The sequence below is a fragment of the Vombatus ursinus genome, unplaced genomic scaffold (assembly GCF_900497805.2).
Source record: "Vombatus ursinus unplaced genomic scaffold, bare-nosed wombat genome assembly UNPS02011572.1, whole genome shotgun sequence".
Taxonomy (NCBI): Eukaryota; Metazoa; Chordata; class Mammalia; order Diprotodontia; family Vombatidae; genus Vombatus; species Vombatus ursinus.
Genome location: NW_020951350.1, coordinates 4,097,067 through 4,120,977, shown reverse-complemented (window position 1 = coordinate 4,120,977; position 23,911 = coordinate 4,097,067). Strand labels below are relative to the sequence as shown.

General features: G+C 35.6%; 1 protein-coding gene across 1 annotated transcript in view; it reads right to left on the bottom strand.

Annotated features, from left to right (window-relative positions):
- UBE2D2 (ubiquitin conjugating enzyme E2 D2) overlaps positions 1–23,911 on the bottom strand; it is a 42,750-nt gene that overhangs the window by 9,354 nt on the left and 9,485 nt on the right. The window contains exons 2-5 of the mRNA XM_027856546.1: positions 7,774–7,837; positions 1,797–1,828; positions 1,639–1,716; positions 1,450–1,555 (exon numbers count right to left, since the gene is read on the bottom strand). Coding sequence (XP_027712347.1) covers positions 1,450–1,555; positions 1,639–1,716; positions 1,797–1,828; positions 7,774–7,837 — 280 coding nt within the window. The remainder of the gene's footprint in view (positions 1–1,449; positions 1,556–1,638; positions 1,717–1,796; positions 1,829–7,773; positions 7,838–23,911) is intronic.

Below are 23,911 nucleotides of genomic sequence, written 5' to 3'. Positions count from 1 at the left end.
TGTGTGTGTGTGTGTGTGTGTGTGTGTGTGTATAAAAACACAATGGATTTATTCTTCTTTTTGGGGGGGAAGGGAGAGGGAGGCTGGAACTATAATGGACATTCACAGCCCAATCCCACTACTGATCAGCATGGAAGCTTTGCCCCTTTCAATTTCTGACCTAGGCCAACTCACCCATCCTTCAGTGGCCTGGTGAGCCCCCTCACCCTGGGGCTCACCATATTGGTGAATGACTCAGCACAGACACCCAACTGACTTTAGCTCTACTTCAGATCATAACCCTAAGCTTAAGTGATCTACCAGCCTCAGTAGCAGAAATTATACCTGTATACCATCACATCCAGCTATCCCTCCATTCTTGAATATGTCCTATTACTAAACTTAGATCAAGAGTTATGTGCTCTGGTACACAGGAACAGCAACACTGTATGATCACTAACTTTGATAGATGATAGACTTAGCTCTTCTTAGCAATGCAAAGATCTAAGACCATTCCAGAAGACTCAGGATGGAAAATGCTATCCACATCCAGAGAAAGAACTATGAAGTCTGAATGCAGATTAAAGTATACTATTTGCTTTTTTTTTTCCTTCTTTCTCATGGTTTCTCCATTGTTTCTAATTCTTCTTTATGACATGACTAATGTGAAAATTGTTTAATATGAATGTATATGTAGAGCCAATATCAGATTGCACGCTGTCTTGGGGAGGCGGAGAGAGAAGGGAGGGAGAGAAAATTTAGAACTCAAAATCTTATGGAAGTGAATGTTGAAAACTAAAAAAAAATAAAGTTGCTTCTACATATTAAAAAAAAACGTTATGTGCTCAAGTTTGAAAAGGCTTTCAACTATCCCTGCCTATCAGGCATTCTTTGGTCTTTACAATGATGAATGCTTTAAAGCAGAGGCTTTTAACCTGGGGTTCGTGAACTTGGGTGGGGGAAAAAAAATTAAATCTTTATTTTCACTAACCTCTAACTGAAATTTTGCATTTCCTTCTACAAACTACAGCAGTATTAACAATATCTGTGACACTGTCACAAATAGGAATCATAGATATTTTCATATCATATTACAGTTGCTGTAGATCTTAAAATAATTTGCACTAAACACTACTTAAAAATTACTATAGTTCTAGGACTTGACACTAGATCATACATGATCAGTCTTTTTTTCTACAGACGATATCTCAATGTAATTTGTTTCCTTTGTAATCACATGTATTTTATTTTATTCATTTAAAAGCATTATTCACAGGCCTCACCAGTTGCCAAAGGAGTCTAAAACACACAAAAAAAGTTAAGAACTGCTGCTTTTAGAGGGATACTTGGTATCTCATGTGTGATTACTACTTACTCTCCAAAATAGTATATAAACAGAAAATCATCAATTTTCTATAGACACATTTCACTGTAAAGCAACAAATTTATTTGTAATATCCATGTAATTACCTTTTGAAATAGTTAGTGCTGGTGACCACTGTGACCGTAGAATATCAAGACAAATGCTGCCATTACTGTTAATATTTGGATGGTAAATTCTTGTTGTAAATGCAACCTAAAAAAAGTTTCACATGAATTGGTTTACTGAAGTTATTTAAAAAATGCATAAAGGAAAGTAATTCACATAGTTTTGCCTACCTTAGGTGGTTTGAAGGGATAATCTGTCGGGAAATGAATTGTCAAGAAAAATACTCCACCCTGATAGGGACTATCATTCTGTTGACGAAGAGGAAAAAGTTGTTATGATGAACGACTTATACAGGCTATTCTACACTGAAATTAATTTGAATACTTACTGGCCCCATTATTGTAGCTTGCCAATGGAACACTGAAAGAGAACAAGAAATCATTAGGTATTACTCCAAATATAAACTACTATAACTTCTTTTCTAAACTTAGTTCATATTTGGTTATTACTCATCATTGAGAAGCTCAATGTACATTATAAATATCTGATATTGAAACCAGGACACAATGAATTTACTTTACGAATAGGAATTAGAAGCATGAGTCAAGTGAGAACCTAGAAAGAAACCTAGTCTAGCTGTCATTCTAAAATCCTGTCGTAAAACTAATTAAAAATAATTATGATTGAAATACTTTGAAATTTGTCAAGATTTCGTAGATTCAAGATTACACAGAATAAAAGCCTAAAATAATATCATTATCCTATAACAGGGGTCTTAGTAATATAGTGAAACTTCATTATGATTCTGGTAGTAATGGACAGGAGTAACAGACAGTCCAATATGGATAAGTAAAATTTTAATATGGCAATTATAAAGAGGTAAGAGGTAGCGAGGTGGATCAGTGGTTAGAGTCCTGAGCCTGGAATAAAGAAAATCTAAGGTCAAATCCAGCCTCAGATACTTACTAGCTGTGTGACCTCGGGTAAGTTACTTCACCTCTTTTTGCCTTGATACACCAGAGAAGGAAATGACAAAGCACTCCAGTATCTTTGTCAAGGAAAGCCCACGGAAAATATGGTTCACAAGGTCACAAATCGTTACATATGAACAAGATTAATAAGAACCTTAATCTTAGTGTCTAAAGCAGGGTTTCTTAACCCTAGCATCTGTGAACAATAATGTTCTGATAGAAACATTTCATTGTAACTAGTTTCCTTTGTAATCCTATTTTAGTTTATGTATTTAAAAATATTATTCTGAGTAGTCCACAAGGTTTTAAACTATCAAAGAAGTTCACATCATAAAAAAGGTTAAGAACCCTTGATCTAGAGTTATCTGCACTTCAAAAAAGATGAACTGCAAAGCCCTGCTGAAAGTTAAGGCTTGTCCATAAGCTTTAATGGGCCACAGAGATTAGAAGGTTATTTTTCAAGTAAAACTTTTTCGCAAAAGAAACATAAGACAAAATATTTTCCAAAAATAATACAATCCTTGAAAGACAGAGTGTGTGTGTGTGTGTGTGTGTGTGTGTCTATCAATGTTAGCAAGTAAACATAGTATTGCAATATAAATTACAAAGGTCTACCTATAAGCCATTTCAAATTCAGCCTACAGTCTGCAGACTATGCAGAGATTACAGTCCAAACACACTGGCTTCTGTAATAAGACAGACACATGAATGATGAACATCAGTCTAAGAAATTAGAAGAGGTCCGATTTATCTCCCTGACAAATTTTAACTAGCTCACTGGGGAATGAACCTACAAAGATAATGGGTAGGAACTGTTGCTATTTTCCTCAGCATACAGCCCAAAAGAATGGGGTTAACACTCCTATGGCATCACAGGCTAATTTAAGATGAATATATTCAAACATTTTTGGTGAATAGATTACTTCATCTTTTTCTAAGTTATACCAGAAATCTTTTGGCCTGGAGAAACCAGAATTTGTTTCTGCTTTGATTTGCCTTTTGTCACAAAAACTGTTAATAATATGAATCAAATGTCTTAGTAATAAGGCTCATTAGACAAAAGTGTTGGACTAGGGATTAGGAGATGGATTTCTTTTACAGTGTAAACAATTAAACTATAATGGGACACACATCTCCTGTTAGTTTATATTATTTAGAACAAATATAAATTACTCTGTGCTTATTTGGGGCTTAACTAGAGAAGTATAAGTTTCTTAAAGATAAAAGCCAAGTGCTAATTTGTCACATATCTCCTATGAGGATTTAGTATGATCTTTTGCATACATGGTAGGTATTTTAAAATGTTTCAAATAAATCCATTAATAGTCAATTAGCTATAATATCAAACCACCAAAGGCTGACTGATTTCTTTTTAAAACTTTAAAAAAAAAGTGGTAAGTTCATAATGGACCAAATATCACACTTAAAATAATATAACTTGCTCAAAAGATAATGGCCAAATGCCTAAGAGTCCTTTATTTCCTTGGTACAAGGAAATGCATACAGGACAATTAAGAGCTACTCCTGGTTATCTAGCAAGAATGTATAGACAACTCAGGAGTAGTAGCACCTAAAAGCACAAGTAAGGCAAAATATACATTAATATGAACTTCGGATTAGTAGAATGATATCCAGAACAAATCTGGAGAAAGATTTTTTAAAGGGGGAATATTCTACCTTTTTTTTTAAAATCAGGAACCTTTTTATTAAAATCAATTTAAGCTAAATTGCTAATTTCATGTAATAATTTTAGCAGGAGGAACCAGAAAGGTACTGGGTAGGGCTTGAATAATAGATTTTTTTTAAAGGAAAAAAACCCTAACTCCTTGCTTCTAACAATCTCAATATCTATACAGTATTTTATTTTTCTGAGTGCTTTCATAGTCAACATTTGAGTTGATACAGCTAGGAAAGGCACAGGGCTCTACACAGATTAAGTGACTCATTCAAGGTAATAACTTAATAGTAAGCAACACAAGGGGCAGCTAGGTGGTGCAGTGGATACAGCACCGGCCCTGAAGGCAGGAGGACCTGAGTTCAAATCTGACCTCAGACCAAACACTTGACACTTACTAGCTGTGTGACCCTGGGCAAGTCACTTAACCCCAACTGCCTTAAAAAAAAAATAGTAAGCAACACAGCTCTCCTGCCTTAGCCCAACATCCATCTAATTACAGTCTTAAGTCAGAAGGTAGTTAAGTATCACGAATAGTACCAAAAACCACATGTTATAGGTCTTCAGGGGAAGGAGAGATCATTTTAAATTAAGTGATAAAAAATTCTAGAGGCCTACATGATGATTATTTGAGCATCAAAACAAAAACAAAAACCACTTCCTCAAGGGTTAAAAAAAAAGGATTAAATGATTTAAAAGTCAGAATAATCCACATAATGAAGTTTTAAAAATCTTTTTCTTATATTTGTCTCCTCCAAAGATTGTATTGGTTCCCCACCTTGGTTTAAAATTTAAAAACCAAAAAACAAAACTAAAACAAAAATAACTTGGCTGAGAGCCAGGTACTAAAAGTACAGTGTTTTTAAGTTGTCACAGCCATTCAATCTCCTGATAGTGGTATTTTGTCATGTTGGTTCAACAACAGAACTTAAAGAAACAAGACACATTTGAGTCAACGACCTTAAGCAGACAAAAGACTTTCATCTTCAAGTTTCTTGAAGCAATTTCTTTGACCAAGGCCGGGTTATCAATGGTAAGGAACGAGCTGTACCTCAAACTAGAAGCCTCCTCTCACATTATGGAGCTCTATAAACAGCTCAGAAAGTTCCATTAAAATATCTACCATCAAAGCTGGTAGCTATATAAGCTTAAGCCAGTGCTATTAGTTGATAAAAATTCCAACCTCATTAAAATCTGCTATTAAAAGTGGTCTAAGAGAGTGTTAAGATAAAAAAAAAAAAGAATATATCCCAGGTGGCTAACTTCTCTTATACTTTTGGTGCTAAGAGAAACTACCACTTTTACTTATTATCAAATCAAATCACATACCCGAAATTGACAAAAGTAGTTTGGTACATAAATTAAAGTCAATTAAGAAGTCTTAAGTTCAACGATTAATCTGGATGAAGTACTGAATTTAAGGATACTAAATATGCCAAAGATAGTATTTGTTAATGTTTGAGAGTCAATCTCAGGAGATGTTTATTCGAATGAAGACATCTCTGGACACCCTACTCAAACAAGAGGGAAAAAAAGAAAGAAAAAAGAAAATTAAGTAGCTTAAGTGATCAACAAGTCCTCAGCTTTTTTTTTCTCCCAAAAAGTAGGTTTTTTCCTGCCTGTTAAATCTTTACAGAATAGTTTTTTTAAAAAAATATACAACAATTTAAAAAAGTCAATATGGAGTCACAAGTAACATCTATTCATAACATAGAGGCTATGGGAAGTAGTTTAGTACAGTGGATGAGAACATAGGATTTCAAGTCAGAAGTGCTAAATTTAAGTCCAGATTTTGCCACTTAATAGTTGTGTGATCTTGTATAAGTCACTGAACCTCAATTTCTTCATCTGTAAAATGGGGTAACTAGTACTTACGCTATATCTCATAGGGCTCTGTCGAGGCTCAATGTGATAATACGTGTAAAACTCTGTGTAGCATATGCCTTAGAGCCAAGACAATTCTTAAGAGCCATTTCAGTCCTAATAGATTGCCTCTGGTTCCAACTAAATTAAGAACAATAAATCTGAGTTTTTAGCATTTTAGACCCTTCTACTTAATCATAACATACTTTTTCCCTCACTCTGGTTCTTTTCTAAAATTTTAGGACCTGATAAAAACCTTTTGCTATAACTCCCTAGTTCTCTCTCTGTTCTTTACAATGAACCTTTTTTAAAGTAAAAATCCTAAAACTAATAAGGCTTACAAGGAACATCTACTTCAACAAATGGGAGGATATCCTAAGTGATGAGACTCAGCTCTTCTCTTTGGGTATCTAAATGTTAGATATTTATGTAGCACCTACGCTATCAAAATATGATAAAGTACAAGGTATTTTATTTAACCTAGGAAGAGTTTTCTGGGCAACAATGTTTTTTTCTACTTGGGTACAAGTAGATTGGAATGTGATTGTGCCAATAATCCTGGTTAACTGCAAAAGCAAAGGCAAATTTCTTCAGATGTGAAAAAACACTTGCATGATAACTCAAAAGAGCAGAGCCTCTGGCCCCCAAAGACTTTGTTATTATGGTGGAACTTTTCAACTGATTTCTCAGCTTTGAGAATTCTGGTTGAAAATCCTGCTGAAAGGAAAAACTACATTTACATGGACAATTTGAAGGAGATAGTTTGTCTCTAAGAAGCATATCACTATCTTTTTTTTTTTTTAAATCCTTAAATACTTAATGGAATGGGCCAGAAGAAGGGGGAAAAACACTAAGATTTTTTTCATCATTTAGTTTTAAGTTTATCATTTATCATATTTACACAATTAATACACCCATACCCATCCCCTTCAACCATAAAGGAATCCTTTTAAAGACTTCCCCTTTAGTTCTTAATGCACTATGCAAACTTGAGTTCACCCATACACACAGCCTTAGAAAAAAATTACAAAATCTTAATAAGATACTCTAATCCCATACTTATTATCATCACAACCCAGGTGGGGAAAAAATGTTATCTTGTACAAATGCTTTAAAAAGTTAATTCTACTTTAAAATCTCAATTTTCTGTGAGTCATAGGCATGAACATACTCAAGGATTTCAGAATGAGAAGTATTATCTGAAACATTCCTCTAGAAAAGTTGGCTAGGCAACTGGATGGCAAAAGAAAATGCTACACCAAAATAGAGACAATATAATTTACAGCTAGCTATTAACAGTAGTGCTAAGTCTATGCAATGAGTTCTTTTAGGTACTAGTAAGTGAGAGTATCCTGAACTCTCAAACTATTGACATTGACTAAATACTAAAGTATTCTTAAGTACATTTCAACATAAAAACACACAAAACACTTTCAAGTCTCTTCATGTGCTTTTTAAGGAAGACAACTTGCTATTTAGAACTGAAGTCAAGATCTTATGCTTGAAATATCCTTGCCACCCCTGCCCCCCCCCCCCAAAAAAGTAGGGTAGGAAACAGGCTACTTATACTAAGTGGATAAAATGGAAGGAGTTCATAGTAGTTATGGGATAAACATATTAAGAGTTTCAGCCAGCTTCTAACTGTACCCTTCTGGCTACCAAAAGTAAGCTTCTGCAGGCAAGTTAAAGTTATACATAGTGCAACTACTTAAAAATAAAAAAAGGTAACTTAAGAAAAGTGCATATTATCTGCTCTATTATCTTACAGTACATGCTCTCATAAAGAAGACTCCTCTCTGGGTCCTACATAGCACTTTGAACTATACAGATTCCGAATGATTTCATTAAGTACTTACTGTCATCTCCAACAGGACCAGCTGAACACTGAGCTGGGGGGTCACGTGCCAGGTCATTCAACTCCTTAAAAAAGAGAGGAGAGTTTTAATCGGTAGGAGGATACTGAAATCTTATCATTTTCAGAGTTGTACTTTTTATAGGATTACGCAGTCTCTTTGCCCTATTTTTCCACTGGCCTCCTCTTCCCAGGGACCAACCTAAAAATCCTGATGACAATGTAATATTAACTTCAGATGAGTCTTCAGAATTATATTATATTAAAGTTGGTATTCTTGTTCAGGAGCTACAAGTATCTTCTTCCCTACTCTCCCTTTCCCCCATTTATCTACTTTTCTGGTCAAGAGTGAAACATTTCAGATTTTAGTAGGTAAATCCTGTTAAAATAAGGATACAGAAAATTTCTGGAGCTCCCTCCTAATAATAATGTTCTATTATTATACAGCAAAGGCAAACAGTTTTCAAATTGGAATCAGAACTTTTGTTTCTTTTTAAGGTCTGAAATTTTCTGCTTCTAAAAACTAAAACAAAAGCGTTTTGCTTAGTTATTTATGCTTTCTATATGCACTGGTATCACTAGTGTGTTAGAAGAATGTACAAAATAAGGAGACCCAGGAACTTGGGTCTCAACTCAAATAGTTCTAAAATGTAAGACATAAATCCAGGTATAGTAGTATGTATTACACCTCAACCCTCAAACACCTCTAGTTTTAAAGTGTTGGTCTTTCCATATATCTCAAGGAATCGAATGGGAAAAATGGAGGGGTTTGGAAGAAGGAAGTCTTATAACTCCTTAATTCTACCACAGATGTTTTCTATAAAAAACTTTATACTATCACCAAAGCATGCATCTCTTTTATATACTGTAGCAATGTTTCTAGTTAAATATAGGATTTTAGAAAATTCTTATTTTCAAAATTTTGAACTAAAACACCAAAAGAGCTATAATAGGAATTTAGCAAGCTTTTTTTTTTTTTTTGCAAACCTATCAAGTATATGGATTTAAGCTGCAATTCTTTCAATTTTTACTCTATTCGAAACAAGAGTTAACATTTTTACATTAAGGTGACATCAAGGAATAAAATCCAGAAGCATCATTATTTTTATTTGTGAGACAGATCTGTCTAAGCTACCCATATTTGACTAGTGTCATTTAAGAAGGGACAACTATAAAATGGGTCTGCTTTAAAGGAAAAAAATAAAATGCTGAGCCAGACATATGTTCCATTAATACAAGTTTAGAGTCCAAATCATAGGAAATAAAAGTTATTCAAAATAGCCAAAGGCAGCATGGATGTAGTGGAAAGAGTGCTAATTCTTGAGAGTCAGAAAACCTGGGTTTATGTTTGGGCTGAGTTAACTGTAAAACCTTGGACAAATCAAAGAAATCTGTAAAATGTGAGGGTTGGTAAGGTCCCTCAGGGTGGTGCTGTCAAATTAAAAAAAAAGGGGGGGGCCATTAACTCATACATTAAGGATCCTTTCAAGCCAAATATCAACAAGTTTTAAAATGTAAAAATTATGTTTATTATGTCTATTAAGTATTTCCCAATTATATTTTAATCTGGTTTAGGCTGCACCTGGGAAAATTAGTGACTACACGCCACATGTTTGACATGTCTGTGTTACAGCTCTAAATCTATGACCCTTCAAAAATTATGTATCGAGTACAACAGGAAACAAACACAAAGTCCCAGCCCTCAGCTTACAATTCAGAAGGGAGAAAAAAGCAAGTATATAAGCAACTGATAAATTACAAAGCATAACATGGTAACCTCCACAAGAAGCATTTTATAAAGTGAAAGAAAGATCCAAAGGAGGAAAGGGAGAGAGGCTTATTTAAACTAAGCTTGGGAGGATGAATAGCATCTTCAATGTGGAAGGAAAGGAGAACTTTGCTGGCAAAGGCACCAAGGTCTCTTATTTGTGTTTATTCCTGTACAGTCTTCCATTTTCTCAAGAAGGTTCTAGAATACAACTCTCTCCTACAGCCAGCCACTGACTAGCTTAATCAACAATCTCAAGAAGTCACTAAGAATACATATGCAATAAGCAAAGAATCTTTAAATATCCATCCCTACCCAGCTTGTCTGCCATGGCTCCCCAAAGTTATTTAAGCCTTTCCATTCTCTTCTAGCTAGTAGCAAGCAGCTGAAAACAGCCTATCAACAGTGGCTGTGAAATCAGCAGTCTCCTTACAGGATTACAAATAACTGAAGTTTGGGCAGAGATTAGGATGGCAAAGGACAGCTACAGATAAAACCTCCTACAAACAGTCCTAATATATTTGTTACCAAATTCTATTTCTTTCCTTCAATATTGCTTCTCTTAGATTTCAGACCTAATCATAGAAAATCGAAAGAAGGTGGGAGAACCATAGATGAACAAGGCACAGAAAAGCTAAGTATACTTAAAAAAAAAGTTAAGAATACTCACAATAATCTAATACAGAAGCTTCAATTCAACAGATATTTATTTAAGACCTGCTATGTACACAGCACTGTGCTAAATATCATAGACTAGTATTTTTTTAAGGTAGAAGTTTATTCCTACTCTCAAGGAGACTGCAATCATTTAGATGAGATAATATACACACTTTATTGTTCGGCAGTGTCCAACTCTTCATGACCCCATAGACCACAGCACACCAGCCAAATTTTAATACTGTACATGGGGTTTTCTTAGCAAAGATACTGGAGTGGTTTGTCATTTCCTTCTCCAGCGGAACACCTTTTGTCAGAACTCTCCACTATGACCTGTCCATCTTAAGTAGTCCTTTACAGCATAGCTCATAGTTTCATTGAGCTACACAAGCCCCTCTGCCACAACAAGGCAGTGATCCAGGAGGGGAATATGCACACTATCAGACTATAAATTATATTAAAGTTATAACTAATCTTATCTGAACACTGTACCTCCCCAGAACTTAACATAGTAGATGCTAAATGTGTTTGTTGAATGTATATACATAAAAAGTTAAAAAAAATCCCAAAGTTATATAGCAGTAAAAGACAAGACAAAATATATGTTACCATAAGGAACTACAAGAGTCATGCCCAGGTACAAACACAAATGCTCTAAGAGTTAAAAGTCCAATCACTGTGGGTTGAGAGCAGTCAGGAAACCTTCATGGTACAGTAGAAAAAGCATTTCCTCTGTAATCAGAAGATGGAGGTTCAAACCTTACCTTAGATGCTTACTCTGGAGTGACATTGGGGCAAGTCACTTAACATCCCTGGACCCCAGTTTCCTTATCAGCAAAATGAAAAGGTTGGACAAGATGGTCTCTGAGACTCATTAGGTAAAGAGAAATGCAGAAAACAAAACCATAAGAAAGAATGCACTGTGAATCCAAAGGGAAGCAAGATGTCTGTGGAAGAAAATCTCTGAAGGTAAAGAGTAGTACTATAGTTAGAAAGCTAATTTGCAGTAAGAATACTGGGCTAAAGATTATGGACTTTATCCTTAGGTTAAGACTCAAGAGAAATTGGGGGTTATTCACCTAGTAGTAGTAGTAGTAGAAACAGTGAGATTAGAAGAATTTTCTGTCTGGAGAGAGATTCAGAGGCCCTAAGATTATCCTTCATGAAAACTGCAGTAGACAGTAAAACCTAACAGGTATGCTAATTTTTATATATTCTATAAAACTGTCAACTACATCCAGATGAAAAAGTAGTCTTGGTTTAAATATAGATTACAGCACTAAAATGAGATGAGGGAGGGAGAAGATAAATAGGTACACAAAAATTACTGTATAAAAATTTTACAGCAGATTTGCTTTAATAAAGAAGTCTTAAATACTTTTATGATTACTGCTTTCTTTATTTTGTCACTTACATTTGTTCTTTTACCATGAGTACAATTATACACTGAATTCGAGTTTTGTGAAAGACAGGTCTTGGGAGTTAAAAAAAAACAAAATCACCAAAAACTGTGGCCTATATTCTGACCAATATAGTAATAGAAAAAGAGTAGAAAAAGTAATTAGAATAAAATTATTCTTAAAGCTAATAAAAGCTACTAATACTGGTAATGATCTAAATACAACACTAAAACATGTTAATACGTTACATTCTTTTAAAAGTTTGTGGTTTTAACTAAATTCATATTCACAAAGTAATTTTTTCTTCTTTTCTGCTCCAGTTAAAATTGACCTGTATTCAGATTTGTAGCATAGATATAGGTCAAAACATGTTAAGGTAAGGTCAAATCCAAAATTCAGGTAGTAATTTGTTCTTTCCCATAAACAACTGTTCCCCACTGAAAAGCATAAATACCTAATGAAATGTACAATACCCAAATTAGCAAACTTTTTAAAGCTGAAAAAATATTTTATTGATGCTTTTTAAATATCCATCATTATCCACTAGTCCATTCTCCCCCACTGCACCCCAGTAGATGCCCTTCCCTTACAACAAATATGCAGTCAAGAAAAACAAATCAACATAATGGCTGTGTCTAAGGATGCATATCATTTTGTACCTCTTTTCCACCACTAAATTAAGGGAGTTACTATTTGAAAGAGGTTAAAACAAAGTCCTTTGATATGACTGAAAATCCATAAAATTCTTTAAAAAAAAAAAACCAAAAAACCTATTTACAGTACATCTTACTTTAAAGCTAAGAGGTCCTAAAGATAAATTCCTCTGGAAAACCTGCAACTTCAAGTGCACTAAGTTACTATTCAGTTTCTCTATAAGGTATTTCTATATTTGGAGGTATTAAGCTATACTTTCAGAAGATAAGGCACAGTTGCAAAGATATAACTCCTTTGGATTTTAAGGGCCATAAACAATTTTCATAGCTTCTAGCTTTCATATGCTTACTTCTACAAAGTTTATTTGTATCTAAACTGACAACAATGTAATTTCCTTTTTACATAGTAAGGAATTTCCACACTGATCTTCATGAAAGTAATAAATATGTTCAATTGAGAAACATTGTTTTTGGTCTTGGGCAAGAATTTTTAAACCTTTTTTTTTGTGTCACAGTCCCCCCTCTGGCAGTCTGGTGAAACCTATGGATTCCTTTTCAGAATGATATTTTAGATGCATAAAATAAAATACATGGGCTCAAAAAGGAAACAAGTTATGGTGAACTATAGCTATCAAAAGACTAAAAAAAGTTGAGAGACACCAAGGTAGAAAACCCTTTGTCTAGGAAGCTAAGGATAATAGGCTCTTATTTGACTCCTTATATGGCCTTATCAAAACCACTAAAGTTTTTGGTGGAAATTTCAGAAAAGATTTAGGGACATGTAGCATCCTTCCCCCTCTCCCCTCTTTTTATATATTTTTTAAAACTGTGCTACAGGGGCAGCTAGTGGATAGAGCACCTGCCCTGAAGTCAGGAGGACCTAAGTTCAAATTTGTCCTCAGACAAAACACTTGACACTACCTATGTGACCCTGGGCAAGTCACCTAACCCCAATTGCCTTTAAAAAAAAAAAAAGAAGAAAGAAAATGTGCTACAGAATAAAGATCTTAGAGATGCTGAACAATAAGTCATTTATAAAGTAGTTTATAAATATGATTCATTTGATCTTCACAGCAACCCTGTGAGATAGGCAAACCATTCTAAACAGACCCAGAGAAGTGAAATGAATTTTAAAGGCATTAAAATTACCACTAGGTAAATCAGGACTTGAATTCAGAATCTTCCCTCCAAATCCAATGCTTTCTCTACTACATTGTATTGTTGAAAATACAACACTTTGTTAACCTTAATGACAGAAGAAAATAATATGAAGATATTAGAAGTAATACTTCTGCAATACCAGGAAATTAAAGGGGTTAGGGCTAGCTAGACAAAAATATAGATAGAATTTGAAGGACAACAGAGGTCACAAAGTCCAATCTGTATCAAAAGCAAAATACTGTCTACAACACCCCCAAAAAGGTCTTACAATCTCCACTTAATCCCTTCTGTAAAGGAGGAATACACTACCTTCTTCTAAGGCAGATAGCTTGCTAACCTCAATATCTGAAGCAACACTAAAGTCAACATCAAGGCTGCAGAAAAATAAAGCAGACCAAGTAACTAATAAGAGATGTTTATGACTTGGCCTAAAAAACATTAGAATAAGAACCTCCAACAGCCAGGTTAAAGGATACGAAAGGTCAGCACGACCCCAGCACACTTGTCAAATTCCTAAGCAAGGTAACAGGGATAGTGAATTGAATTAGCATTTTAGTACCTACATACTCAATGTGAATCTTTGACCTCACTGCTATTAATGTTCCTTCTAAGGATACAGATCAAAACCCTATCTGTCCATCCTGTGAGAGTCTTGTTCCTGTCCTCCAATAAGTTTACCTAGGTTCCACTTACTTCCCTGACATCTCAAGGATAGTGGTGGCATATATAAAAGCTGTTCACTGCTATCCCCCCCTTCAGGAAATTGCAAAATTATTTTAATAACCCAAAACTTTACCCATAAATGAAGGACTATCTTTTTAATGCCAAAATTCTACCAATGATATTATGTGGTTCTTTGGATAATAGAATATTAGTCTCTGAAGAGTTGTGAGAAGAATGCAACATACAGCAAATAAAGAACTGTGAATAACTGAAGTAATAGATGTCAGGGAAATTTACAATGAAAAAAAAATAGTTCCTCATGAGTGTCTACACATGCACATTCTTAAAAAAAAAAAACACAATTCACAGGACATTCTACCTTAAAGTAAGAGATTCTAAAAATAAATTTCCCTGGAAAAAACTGTAACTTCTTTAAGTGCACTAAGTTACTATCCAGCTTTCTCCACCAAAAACTTCAGTGGTTTTAGTCCACCACTATGACAGACTATACTATCTAAAAATTGCTTTTGGCTTCCTCTCCTAGAACCAATAAAATTCAAACAAACTCAAAACTAAACAAGGATCACCACCCAGGGTCTAGTCAAACCCGGGACAATAATCTTTGAACACAAGGAAACTACGAAGACAGATTTATAAAACAAAACAAAACAACAAAAAAACAGCACCCTACTTTTCAAAGTAAAGCAAGCAAGAGAGGAAGGAGAGGAAGGAAGAGAATCCGCTGCATGCATGGTTTCCTGCTCTGAAAGATCCACCCACACCAAAGCCAGGTAAGAGGCTCCTACTTCAGGTCAGTATCATTCTTAATTCCAGTAAGCCCCAGGGTTACGAGAACAAGGTTTAAGGGGGAAAATATTTTCTACAGTAGATTCTAACAAATTCCTCTCCTTTTCTTAAGAGCATAGGTGGCACTTCTACCATTTCAGGTTCTTTTGGAATCACTGCTTCCTTTCAGATGCCAGTTGTAAGTCCTAGGCATAGTCTCCTGGAGTCACTTTTTCTTTACACTATATATAGCCATGAACAAGTGGAGACAAGATCATAGATTTATATTAACCTCATTGTTTTTTTTTTTCTCTAAAGTGAGACTGTATAGTGGAATGAGCCTTATACTAGAATCTCAAGCCTTGCCATTTTCTACCTGTGTTACTTTGGGCAGGTCATTTAACTTCTATGCTTTCCTTATCCATAAAATACGTTGGCCTAAATAATTTCTACGGTCCCTTTCCAACTCTATGATCTTACTCATTTGGTTCTTCTGAAATTAATCCCATTCTGTTTTTCAAACGGCTTATTATCCCTATTTCACTCAGAAATGGTAAAGTCCTCATTTTAATACTAACAGATCCTACCAATTTTTAGTGTGAACTTGTTACAGGAAGCATAGTCGGAAAATTTTAGGCCATAAAGTCTGTAGAATGATAGTACAGCAGAACGTGTGTTGAACTTTCAGTCAGAGGATCTGAGTTACAATTCTCAATCTTCTACCTATTTCATTATGATACTAGGCAAATACTTCAACTGTCAGGGCCCTAACTTGCCTACTGTAAAATTAGGACTAGATACCCTTTGAGGTACCTCTCCACTTCCAGCTCTAAATCCACATACCATGCAGTCAAGTCTCAGTTTCAAATTTTACTTTCAATTTCTAATGGCAAAAGCCCCTTGAGGGGGTTGTGGTACTGGTGATGGGGGTGGGAGTTGGGGAGGGAAGGTTGACAACTGTGTTGAACAGGTGCTTTATATAGAAGTAACTGGATTTAGTATTCCCACATTATAGTAGTCTCAGTTTTCACCATGTGCAAAGAAAGCATTGTACCAAACACTGGAATATTAAGACACTAAGACAAATGAGAACCAGTTCATGCCTTCAAGTATCTTACATTCTACTAAAATGTATATATGATCTGAGACAGATACAAAACCAGGTAATCAGAAGAGGAAAAGAGCCTTGAGATAGGGGAAAGGGAGGAAAGAGTAAAGAAATCAGGGTAACTATAGCATTTGTTATTTCTTATTCCAGCAAAGTAGGCAAACCATAAAACTTAATGAATCAATGGAAAGCTTGTATTATCAGTCTGAATGAGAAGATACCATAGCTGGTACTCCAAATGGCCTCCTTGCTATTCTTCATAAAGGATATTTTATCCCTAGGCTTCATCCCTGCCCTCTGTACAGGCAGTCCTCTATATTTGCATGTCTTCACCCGATGGCTCTTTAATTCCAGCTCCCTCTAAAGCTCAACTACAGATGGCACTTCCTTCAAAAGGTCTTTCTTGATTCTTTAAGTCCTTAGTGTCCCATCCCCAAAATTACTTTGCATGTATCCTGTATTTATCTATGAACATGTATTCTTACCCACCTACCTCCTCTAAGTAAAATGTTAGCTCCTTAAGGGCAGGTACTGTTCTCAATTTTGTATTTGTATTCTCAATACCTGACACACAGTAGGCTTAATACATAATTTGATACATCCTAACTAGGATTGTACACTTTTGATCAATTTGCTTATTGAATTAAAAAAAAAATCCACAAACTCATACTTAAATAGCTGTCAGATGTTCAGAATTGGTTTCAATTTTTTTTAACAGTATATATCAATTATACAAATTATACAAATTATACAAAGGGAACTCTGGATAAATGATAAAATGAAAAAAAATCTTGATTTTAAGTTAGAGGAAAGAATATCAATACTATTTATTCAATAGCACGTTAAAAGACTGCTGTTTTGTTTTTTGCAAGATATGATTGTTACATTTGGCTTTAAAAGAAAAAAAGAGTTAAATGGTTTTCTAAGTGATCAAGAACATTTTTCCTATGAACCATAACTATTTGAAGAGATTGACAAGAACCATACAGTCTTTAGAGAAGGGGTTCTTAACTTTTTGTGTCATGAACACCTTCCTCAGGGAGCATGGTAAAGCCCATGTGCACCTGTACCCCTTCTCAGAATGTTTTTAAATACATAAAATACCAATTAGATTTACACAGATTTTAAAAAAAAATTTGGCCCCAGGTTAAGAGATTTTGTTAAAAAACTATAGCAAGACATTAAAAACCAGTATAAATTTCACTAATCAAAGTGTCTTGTACTACAAATATCCTGAATGCTTTTAATACTTAAAGTGCCCCATAATAATTTGGGAAATCAATTAGCATATTTTTAAATTCCAAAAATAGGTGTATACTCACAATAAGCTAGGCAAGCCTATCTTGATTATTCTAAGGTTCAAAACAGCAACGAATACAAAATACACTATAGATACTGAGATTTCTCTTTATTATGTAATAAATCACACTTCAAAGTCTCAAAGACATAAAAAAACTTTTAAGTCAAGAAGCCACAAAACAGTGAGGTCTCTTTTGTAAGTCAGGGGAGAAAAAAAGTCTCTGAGAAAAGCTTTTTAGAAATAGTAGTGGACAGGATATAGTCAACAAACTTATACTATTAGTGTTCCACTACTATAAAAAGATAAAAATTGATACTTATGTTTATTGAGCACCTAATTATGCACAAGGTGCCAGGAATGCACAAAAAATGTCTCTGCCCTTACAGAGCTTACATTCTACCCAGGAAGGGGAAGATAAAACAGGTACACAGAAAAATAAAAAGTAGACAATTTTAGGAGGGAAGGGAATACTTCACATAAGGCTTCAAGGAGAAAGTTCACCTACATTGAGCGTCAAAAGAAGAGGATTCCAAAAGGCAAAGATGAGAAAGGAAATTATTCCAGATACAGAAAACTGCATAAACCAGTAGAGGATGGAGATAGAACGTTTTCGGGGAATTTCATTGGAATGCAGAATATGTAAAGGGGAATAATGTAAAATAAAGATGTTAAGACCTTCGCTTGATAAAATTTTCTTCAGAGATGGTACAAATTACAGTAAAAAGCCTTGCTTTAACCAGAACTCAATTAACTTTCAAACTGGAATCACTCTACTTTAGGATGAGGAAAAAAAGATCCTTTCATGACTATTCAAGCCCTCACTTTATCTCCATGGGATGTTTCTACCATTTTTGTAGGGCTATAGTTTAAAGTTCTGAACTTGTAATTAGATTATTTGGTTCTTTTCTGAAACCACTGAAAAGAGCAAAAGAGGATTTGTAATATATTTTCTCAACTACTGACACAGTTGCAGCTAAGGTGATTTTACTATTGCTGGGTTTTTTTGTTTGTTTTTTTAAGGGACATCCAGGTAGCAAAGTAGATAGAGTTCTGAATCTGGCATCACTAAGACCCAAGTTCAAAACTGGCCTCTTATATTTATTTAGCTGTGACCCTGGGCAAGTCACTTTATTTCTCTTGGTCTCAGTTTCCTCATTTGTAAAATAGGGCTAATAGAACCTACACCACCAAAGTTGGTTTGAGGATCAAATGAGTTAATACATGTGTAGCACTTTGCAAACTTAGAAGTGCTATATGAGTGCTAGTTATTGGTTTTTCTTCCAGTCTTTCATATGCAATTTGTCTTTATTGACAATCTAGATATTGGTTGTTCTTTTTAGATGCGAGCGCACACACACACGGAGACAGAGTGCTCTAGTCTACTAATACGCCACAGTTCTCTTAGCTATTAGGACGCATGTGAGTTGTTTCTAATATTTTGATATTACAAATAGTAATCTTAACCTATTTGAACAATTTATGCTCTTTTGGAGTATTTTCTTATGATTTATTTCCAAAAGATGAATTACTAGGCCAAAAGAAGCAACTATTTTGAAGCTACTCATGTATCACTCTTCTCTAGAAAGACTGGACCAATTTATGGAGTCACTAGCAACATATGAAAAAAGTATGCCTCTACTCCTCTCCTTGCATTCTAAACCCTCTGCAGTCTGGCTTTCAACCTTATTCAACTGAAACTGTTTTCTCTAAAGTTACAAAGATCCTTCCATTACCAAACCTAATGACCTCTTCTTAATCCTTATCCTTCTTGATTTCTCTGCAACCCCTGACAATGTTATCCACCCTTTTTTTCCTTGGATTCTTTTCTCTAGGTTTCTGTGACACTGCTCTGGTTCTCCTCCTACCTTTCTGACCCTTCTGAAGTCTCCTTTGCTAGGTCTTCCTCCAGGTTATGCTCATTAAATGTGGGTATCTGCCAAGATATTGTCCTGAACTATATTCTCTCTCTATACACTCTCACTTATCCTCTGATCTCCTGGGTTCAATTATCCCTATGCAGAAGATTCTTACATCTATTTATCTATCCCTGATCAGTCTCTTGAGTATCATCCAGTTTAATACCACTGACTGCCTCTTAGATATTTCAGATTCGATGTCCTATAGATATCCTGAACTCAAAACAACCAAAGCAAAACTCTTTCTTTCCCCCTTATCATGGTCTCTCCTGAACTTACCTATTACTGTAAAGGCATCATTATTCTCCTCATCCCCAGGGTTCTCATCCTTGGTTAAGTCATCCCTGACTCTTCACCCAAGCTTGTTTTATTTCTCATCTGTTGGAAAGTCTTGACAATTCCACCTTTACAGCATTTCTTCCATACATCCCCCTTTTTTCCCCCCATTCGAACAGCCAGTAAGTTTTCATTATCCCACACCTGGACCATTTCAATAGCCTCTTGGTTGGTTTTTCTGCCTCAAGTCTTTCTCTACTACAGTCTATCCTCCAGTCAGCTGCCAAAATAAGCTTCCTAAAGTGCATGTCTGACCCAGTTACCCACCTCCATTTAAACTCCAATGGCTCCCTATTTGAGCTCTCTAGGATAAAATATACAATTCTTTGCTTAGTTTTTAAATCCCGTAACAATTTGGTCCTTTCCTACCTCCCAGTTATCTTACACTTAGTCTCTTCCAAAAACTCTACAAACCAGGTAAACTGGTCTACATGCTGTTCCTCACATGACATTCCATCTCCCAATTTTGTGCTACTGCCTTTCCCCACTTGTCTTCCCTCACCTCCTTCAGTGCTCTTCAATTAGAGATTAGTTCTTATTTATCACTCTCCACTAGAATGTGAGGTTCTAGGGGTGGCAGTGATGACTATGTTTTTCCCTTTCTTTGTATACCCAGCACTTTGCACAGTACCTGGGACAGAGTAGTAAGCACCTAATACTTGTTGATTGACTACCTGGTGCTTATATCCTCCAAAAAGGGCTAACTGATTTGAATAAGTATGTTATTTAACAGTACCTTAAAAGCTCTTTCCAATTTGCACTTTTTCCCTGTGAGATTTAAGGTCCATTTCCTCACATGTAAAGTGCATTTAACTCCTGTGACCACTCATCTAAGGGTATGGACCTTATGTAACAAGGTCTCCATATATTTTGAATAAATTTTTATCAGTTATTGCCTTCCCCCATTCTGTTGCTTTCCTTTTGCACCTTGAGTGCATACTATATTACAGCATTTAATTATGTTCTCTTTTTCATTTCTCAATGTTTCGTGTTAGAATCTCCGCCCCCACCCACAGGAGTATAGTGATACTTAATTTTATTCTATATACACCACAGCATCCAGCCTAGAGTTGAACATTAACCCCCCCCAAAAAAATTACATGAATAAACTCATGACACAGAGCAAAAAACTTTCAGGAAATGTTTATTTCAGTGCATTTTGCCTCACCTCCTATGAAATGAGAATTGATATTAACAATGTTTACCCTAAGATAGTAAGCTAATCGATTAGGAATTTAACAAAACAGAGCCCCCTAGACATGAGACTCCTGGTTAATGCTGTGTTAACTGGAACACCCAAGTGAATCATAGAATAAAAGCTATCAAATACTTGAATTTAAGCATCTTAGAAAAAAAAATGGGGGCTGTACCTGTGATTTTACTGGTATAGAGAACTCTCAGATAAGGAAAACTCCCTATACTAATGCAGGTCAGATACTTATCCACAACTTAGCTGCTCAGAGCACTGAAATGTTAAGTGACTTCGCTCAAAGTCACAAAGTCAATGTGTCAGAGGTAAGACTTTTGATTTTTAAGGTCAGCTCTCTGCCCACTATACTATACTGACTTTCAAGTACCTCCGAAAACACCTATTAAATCAATCTCCCTTGAAAGGTGTTTTTTTTTTTTGGTTTGGTTGATTTTTTTTGGGTGAGGCAACTGCAGTTAAGTGACTTGCCCAGAGTCACACAGCTAGTAAATGTTACTGTCTGAGGTTGGATTTGAACTCAGGTCCTCTTGACTCCAGGGCTGGTGCTCTATCCAGTGCGCTACCCAGCTGCCCCCAAAGTTTTTTTTTTTAAATTAACAAAAGGTAAAGTCTTTTGTTTGTCTAGTTTGAATGCACTTAATTATTTCCAAACACCCACAGTATTTAATAAAAACTCTCAAATTTGGAGAGTCTCCTTCTTATTAGTGATATTTTGCTCAATTTTTTACTCCAAAGTAAATCCACACCCCTGTCCCATTTAAGTACGACACAGGAGAGACAGAACAGGCTACTAGAGAAAGATAATATTGGTATTCCCCTACTTCAATGCACCCAATTTAGAGTTCTCAGTCATCAAGGCACATGCCTCTAAATATATCTCTAATGTGCAATTCAAGACTTGACAAAGGGAAGGAGATACAGCAAGGTTTCCAGAAAGTGGACAGTTAGGCTAGCTGATGCCACTATTTTGGGAGGGTCCTGAGGAATTAGCTGTGAAGGAAACATCGTAATACCAGAGGCTGCTCTCTGGCACCTGGATAGCCAGGGTCTCCAGCTGACTCCTGGTGTTGATGACATCTGCCTAGTAAGTATGTTATTCCTCAAGATGTCTGCAAGAGTTTGGGAAAGATGCTGTCAGGAGGTACATCTGTGATCCACAGACACCAAAAAAGCACTTTGGTTATTTTGGCAAGAAATGCCTCTAACACACATCACACTGATCACCACCATGGCCCCAACCTGGAGAAGAGAGGGAAAAGAGAGGAAAGAGTAAAAAGTTCCATCCTGGGATACTTTGAGGATACTAAAAAGTGGTGAGCATAGGCTATTAAGAGGAAAAGAAAATAGCACCCCACCTGATTTGTTCCTTTCCAACAAATCCCACCAAATCAACAGTCAAGCATTGCTTTCTGAGTTATTTTCTTTTTTTAGGCAATTGGGGTTAAGTGACTTGCCCAGGGTCACACAGCTAATACGTGTAAGTGTTTGGTCTGAGGCCAAATTTGAACTCAGGTCCTCCTGATTTCAGGGCCGGTGCTCTATCCACTGCGCCACCTAGCTGCCCCCTCTGGATTATTTTCAATTAGAGGATATGCACTTGAATTTGTTAACCTGGAGATGAAATCTTGGAAACCTAATGCACTGTTTTTGACTGATTTTATCTCCAATTATATCAATGTCTACAAATTTTAGAAACTTATATTTTCCCTTGTAGTGTCAAAAGATTGCAGACACTTTGCTGAGGTTAAAGAAAAAGTATACTCCAGTCAATCTGATCGTTGTTTGGGTCAACTTTTGTATTGATTTTGTCGATATTTTTTATGTAGTATAGACTACCAACTGGCTGAAAATCATGCTGTTTCAATTTTGGTGGGCTGAGAAACTATGTACTTACAAATAGTTTGGAAGAAGGAAAGAGGAATCTATATTTAAGATTCAAATTATACCCCGTATATTATTTTAAAATATAATTTAAAAACAATTACTCAAAACACTTCTGACCCCCCTCCCAAAAAAAACAACCACAGGATGTGATTTATTAAAGTCAGTAACAGACTAGTCTATGTTTTAAATAACAAACAAACAAAAACCAATACAAAGCTTATGTTAACAGAGAAGAATGAGTAGATGCTTTGGGAAAAACCATTTAAAGACGTTCAATTACCAGTGGCTTTTTCTTCAGTCCTCATCATTCTTAATTTCTCTATAGCATTATTACACTGCTGACTCTCCTACCACTGAAGGCTTTTCCCTTTCTTTATCTCAAAGAAACCCTGGTTTTCTTCTCACACCTCTCCTTTCTTGTCCCTTTTGTTGGTTCCTCATCTCCTTCATACCCACCCAAGCATAAAGCTGTCCCTCAAAATTCTCTATTTGGCCCTCTTCTCTTTTCTCTCCATCGTCTTTCTTGGCAATCTTATTCACTTCCATAGTTTGGGCTACCAAGTTTAGTAGTCTTGTGAAGGACACAATGCAGCACAATGACAACAGGAGAAACGAAGGATTTAAATTATGAACAAAACTTCTCCCTTTGTCATGTATTTCTATTTCACCTATGCCTAGTAATATATGGATTGTGGGATAAAGTACCATACAAGAAGACTCAACATGCAGTTAAGTTTGGGCATCCTTGCACAGGTTGTTGGCATGCTTTAGCAACTGCTTAAACTTTTAACTAATGAGTATTATAGAATAAAAGCATAGATTTAGCAAGCATATTTTTCAATGATTTTCCAACATCACCCCCCTTGTGTTTATATTTCCTCATCTGCAAAACAGGAGGGAGAAGATGAGAAAGGGGGAGGGGGGAGAGAAAGGGGCTGACTAGATGACCTGTGAGGTCTCTTCAGCTCAAAATCTATGATCCTATGTTTCTCTTCACATCAGTCATTTCTAGATACCACTTCCCTTTGTCCCAAACTAGAGAATGTTCCTTTGTAATAAAAATTTAAACAAAGCCAAGACACAACTACTGCAATGTTCTCCACCCAAAGTCTACCACACCTATCCAAGGAAAGAAGAGAGATGCACTTTCTTATCTTTTCTCTAGTGGCCATTCACTTTCAAAGTTGAAGTGTTTTTCTTCAACAACTAACTCATATCATATATAATCTTACTAACCACCAACGCAGGAGTAACCACTTGAAGATTTCCAGAAAGCACTTCTGAGATTTGTACAGAGGAG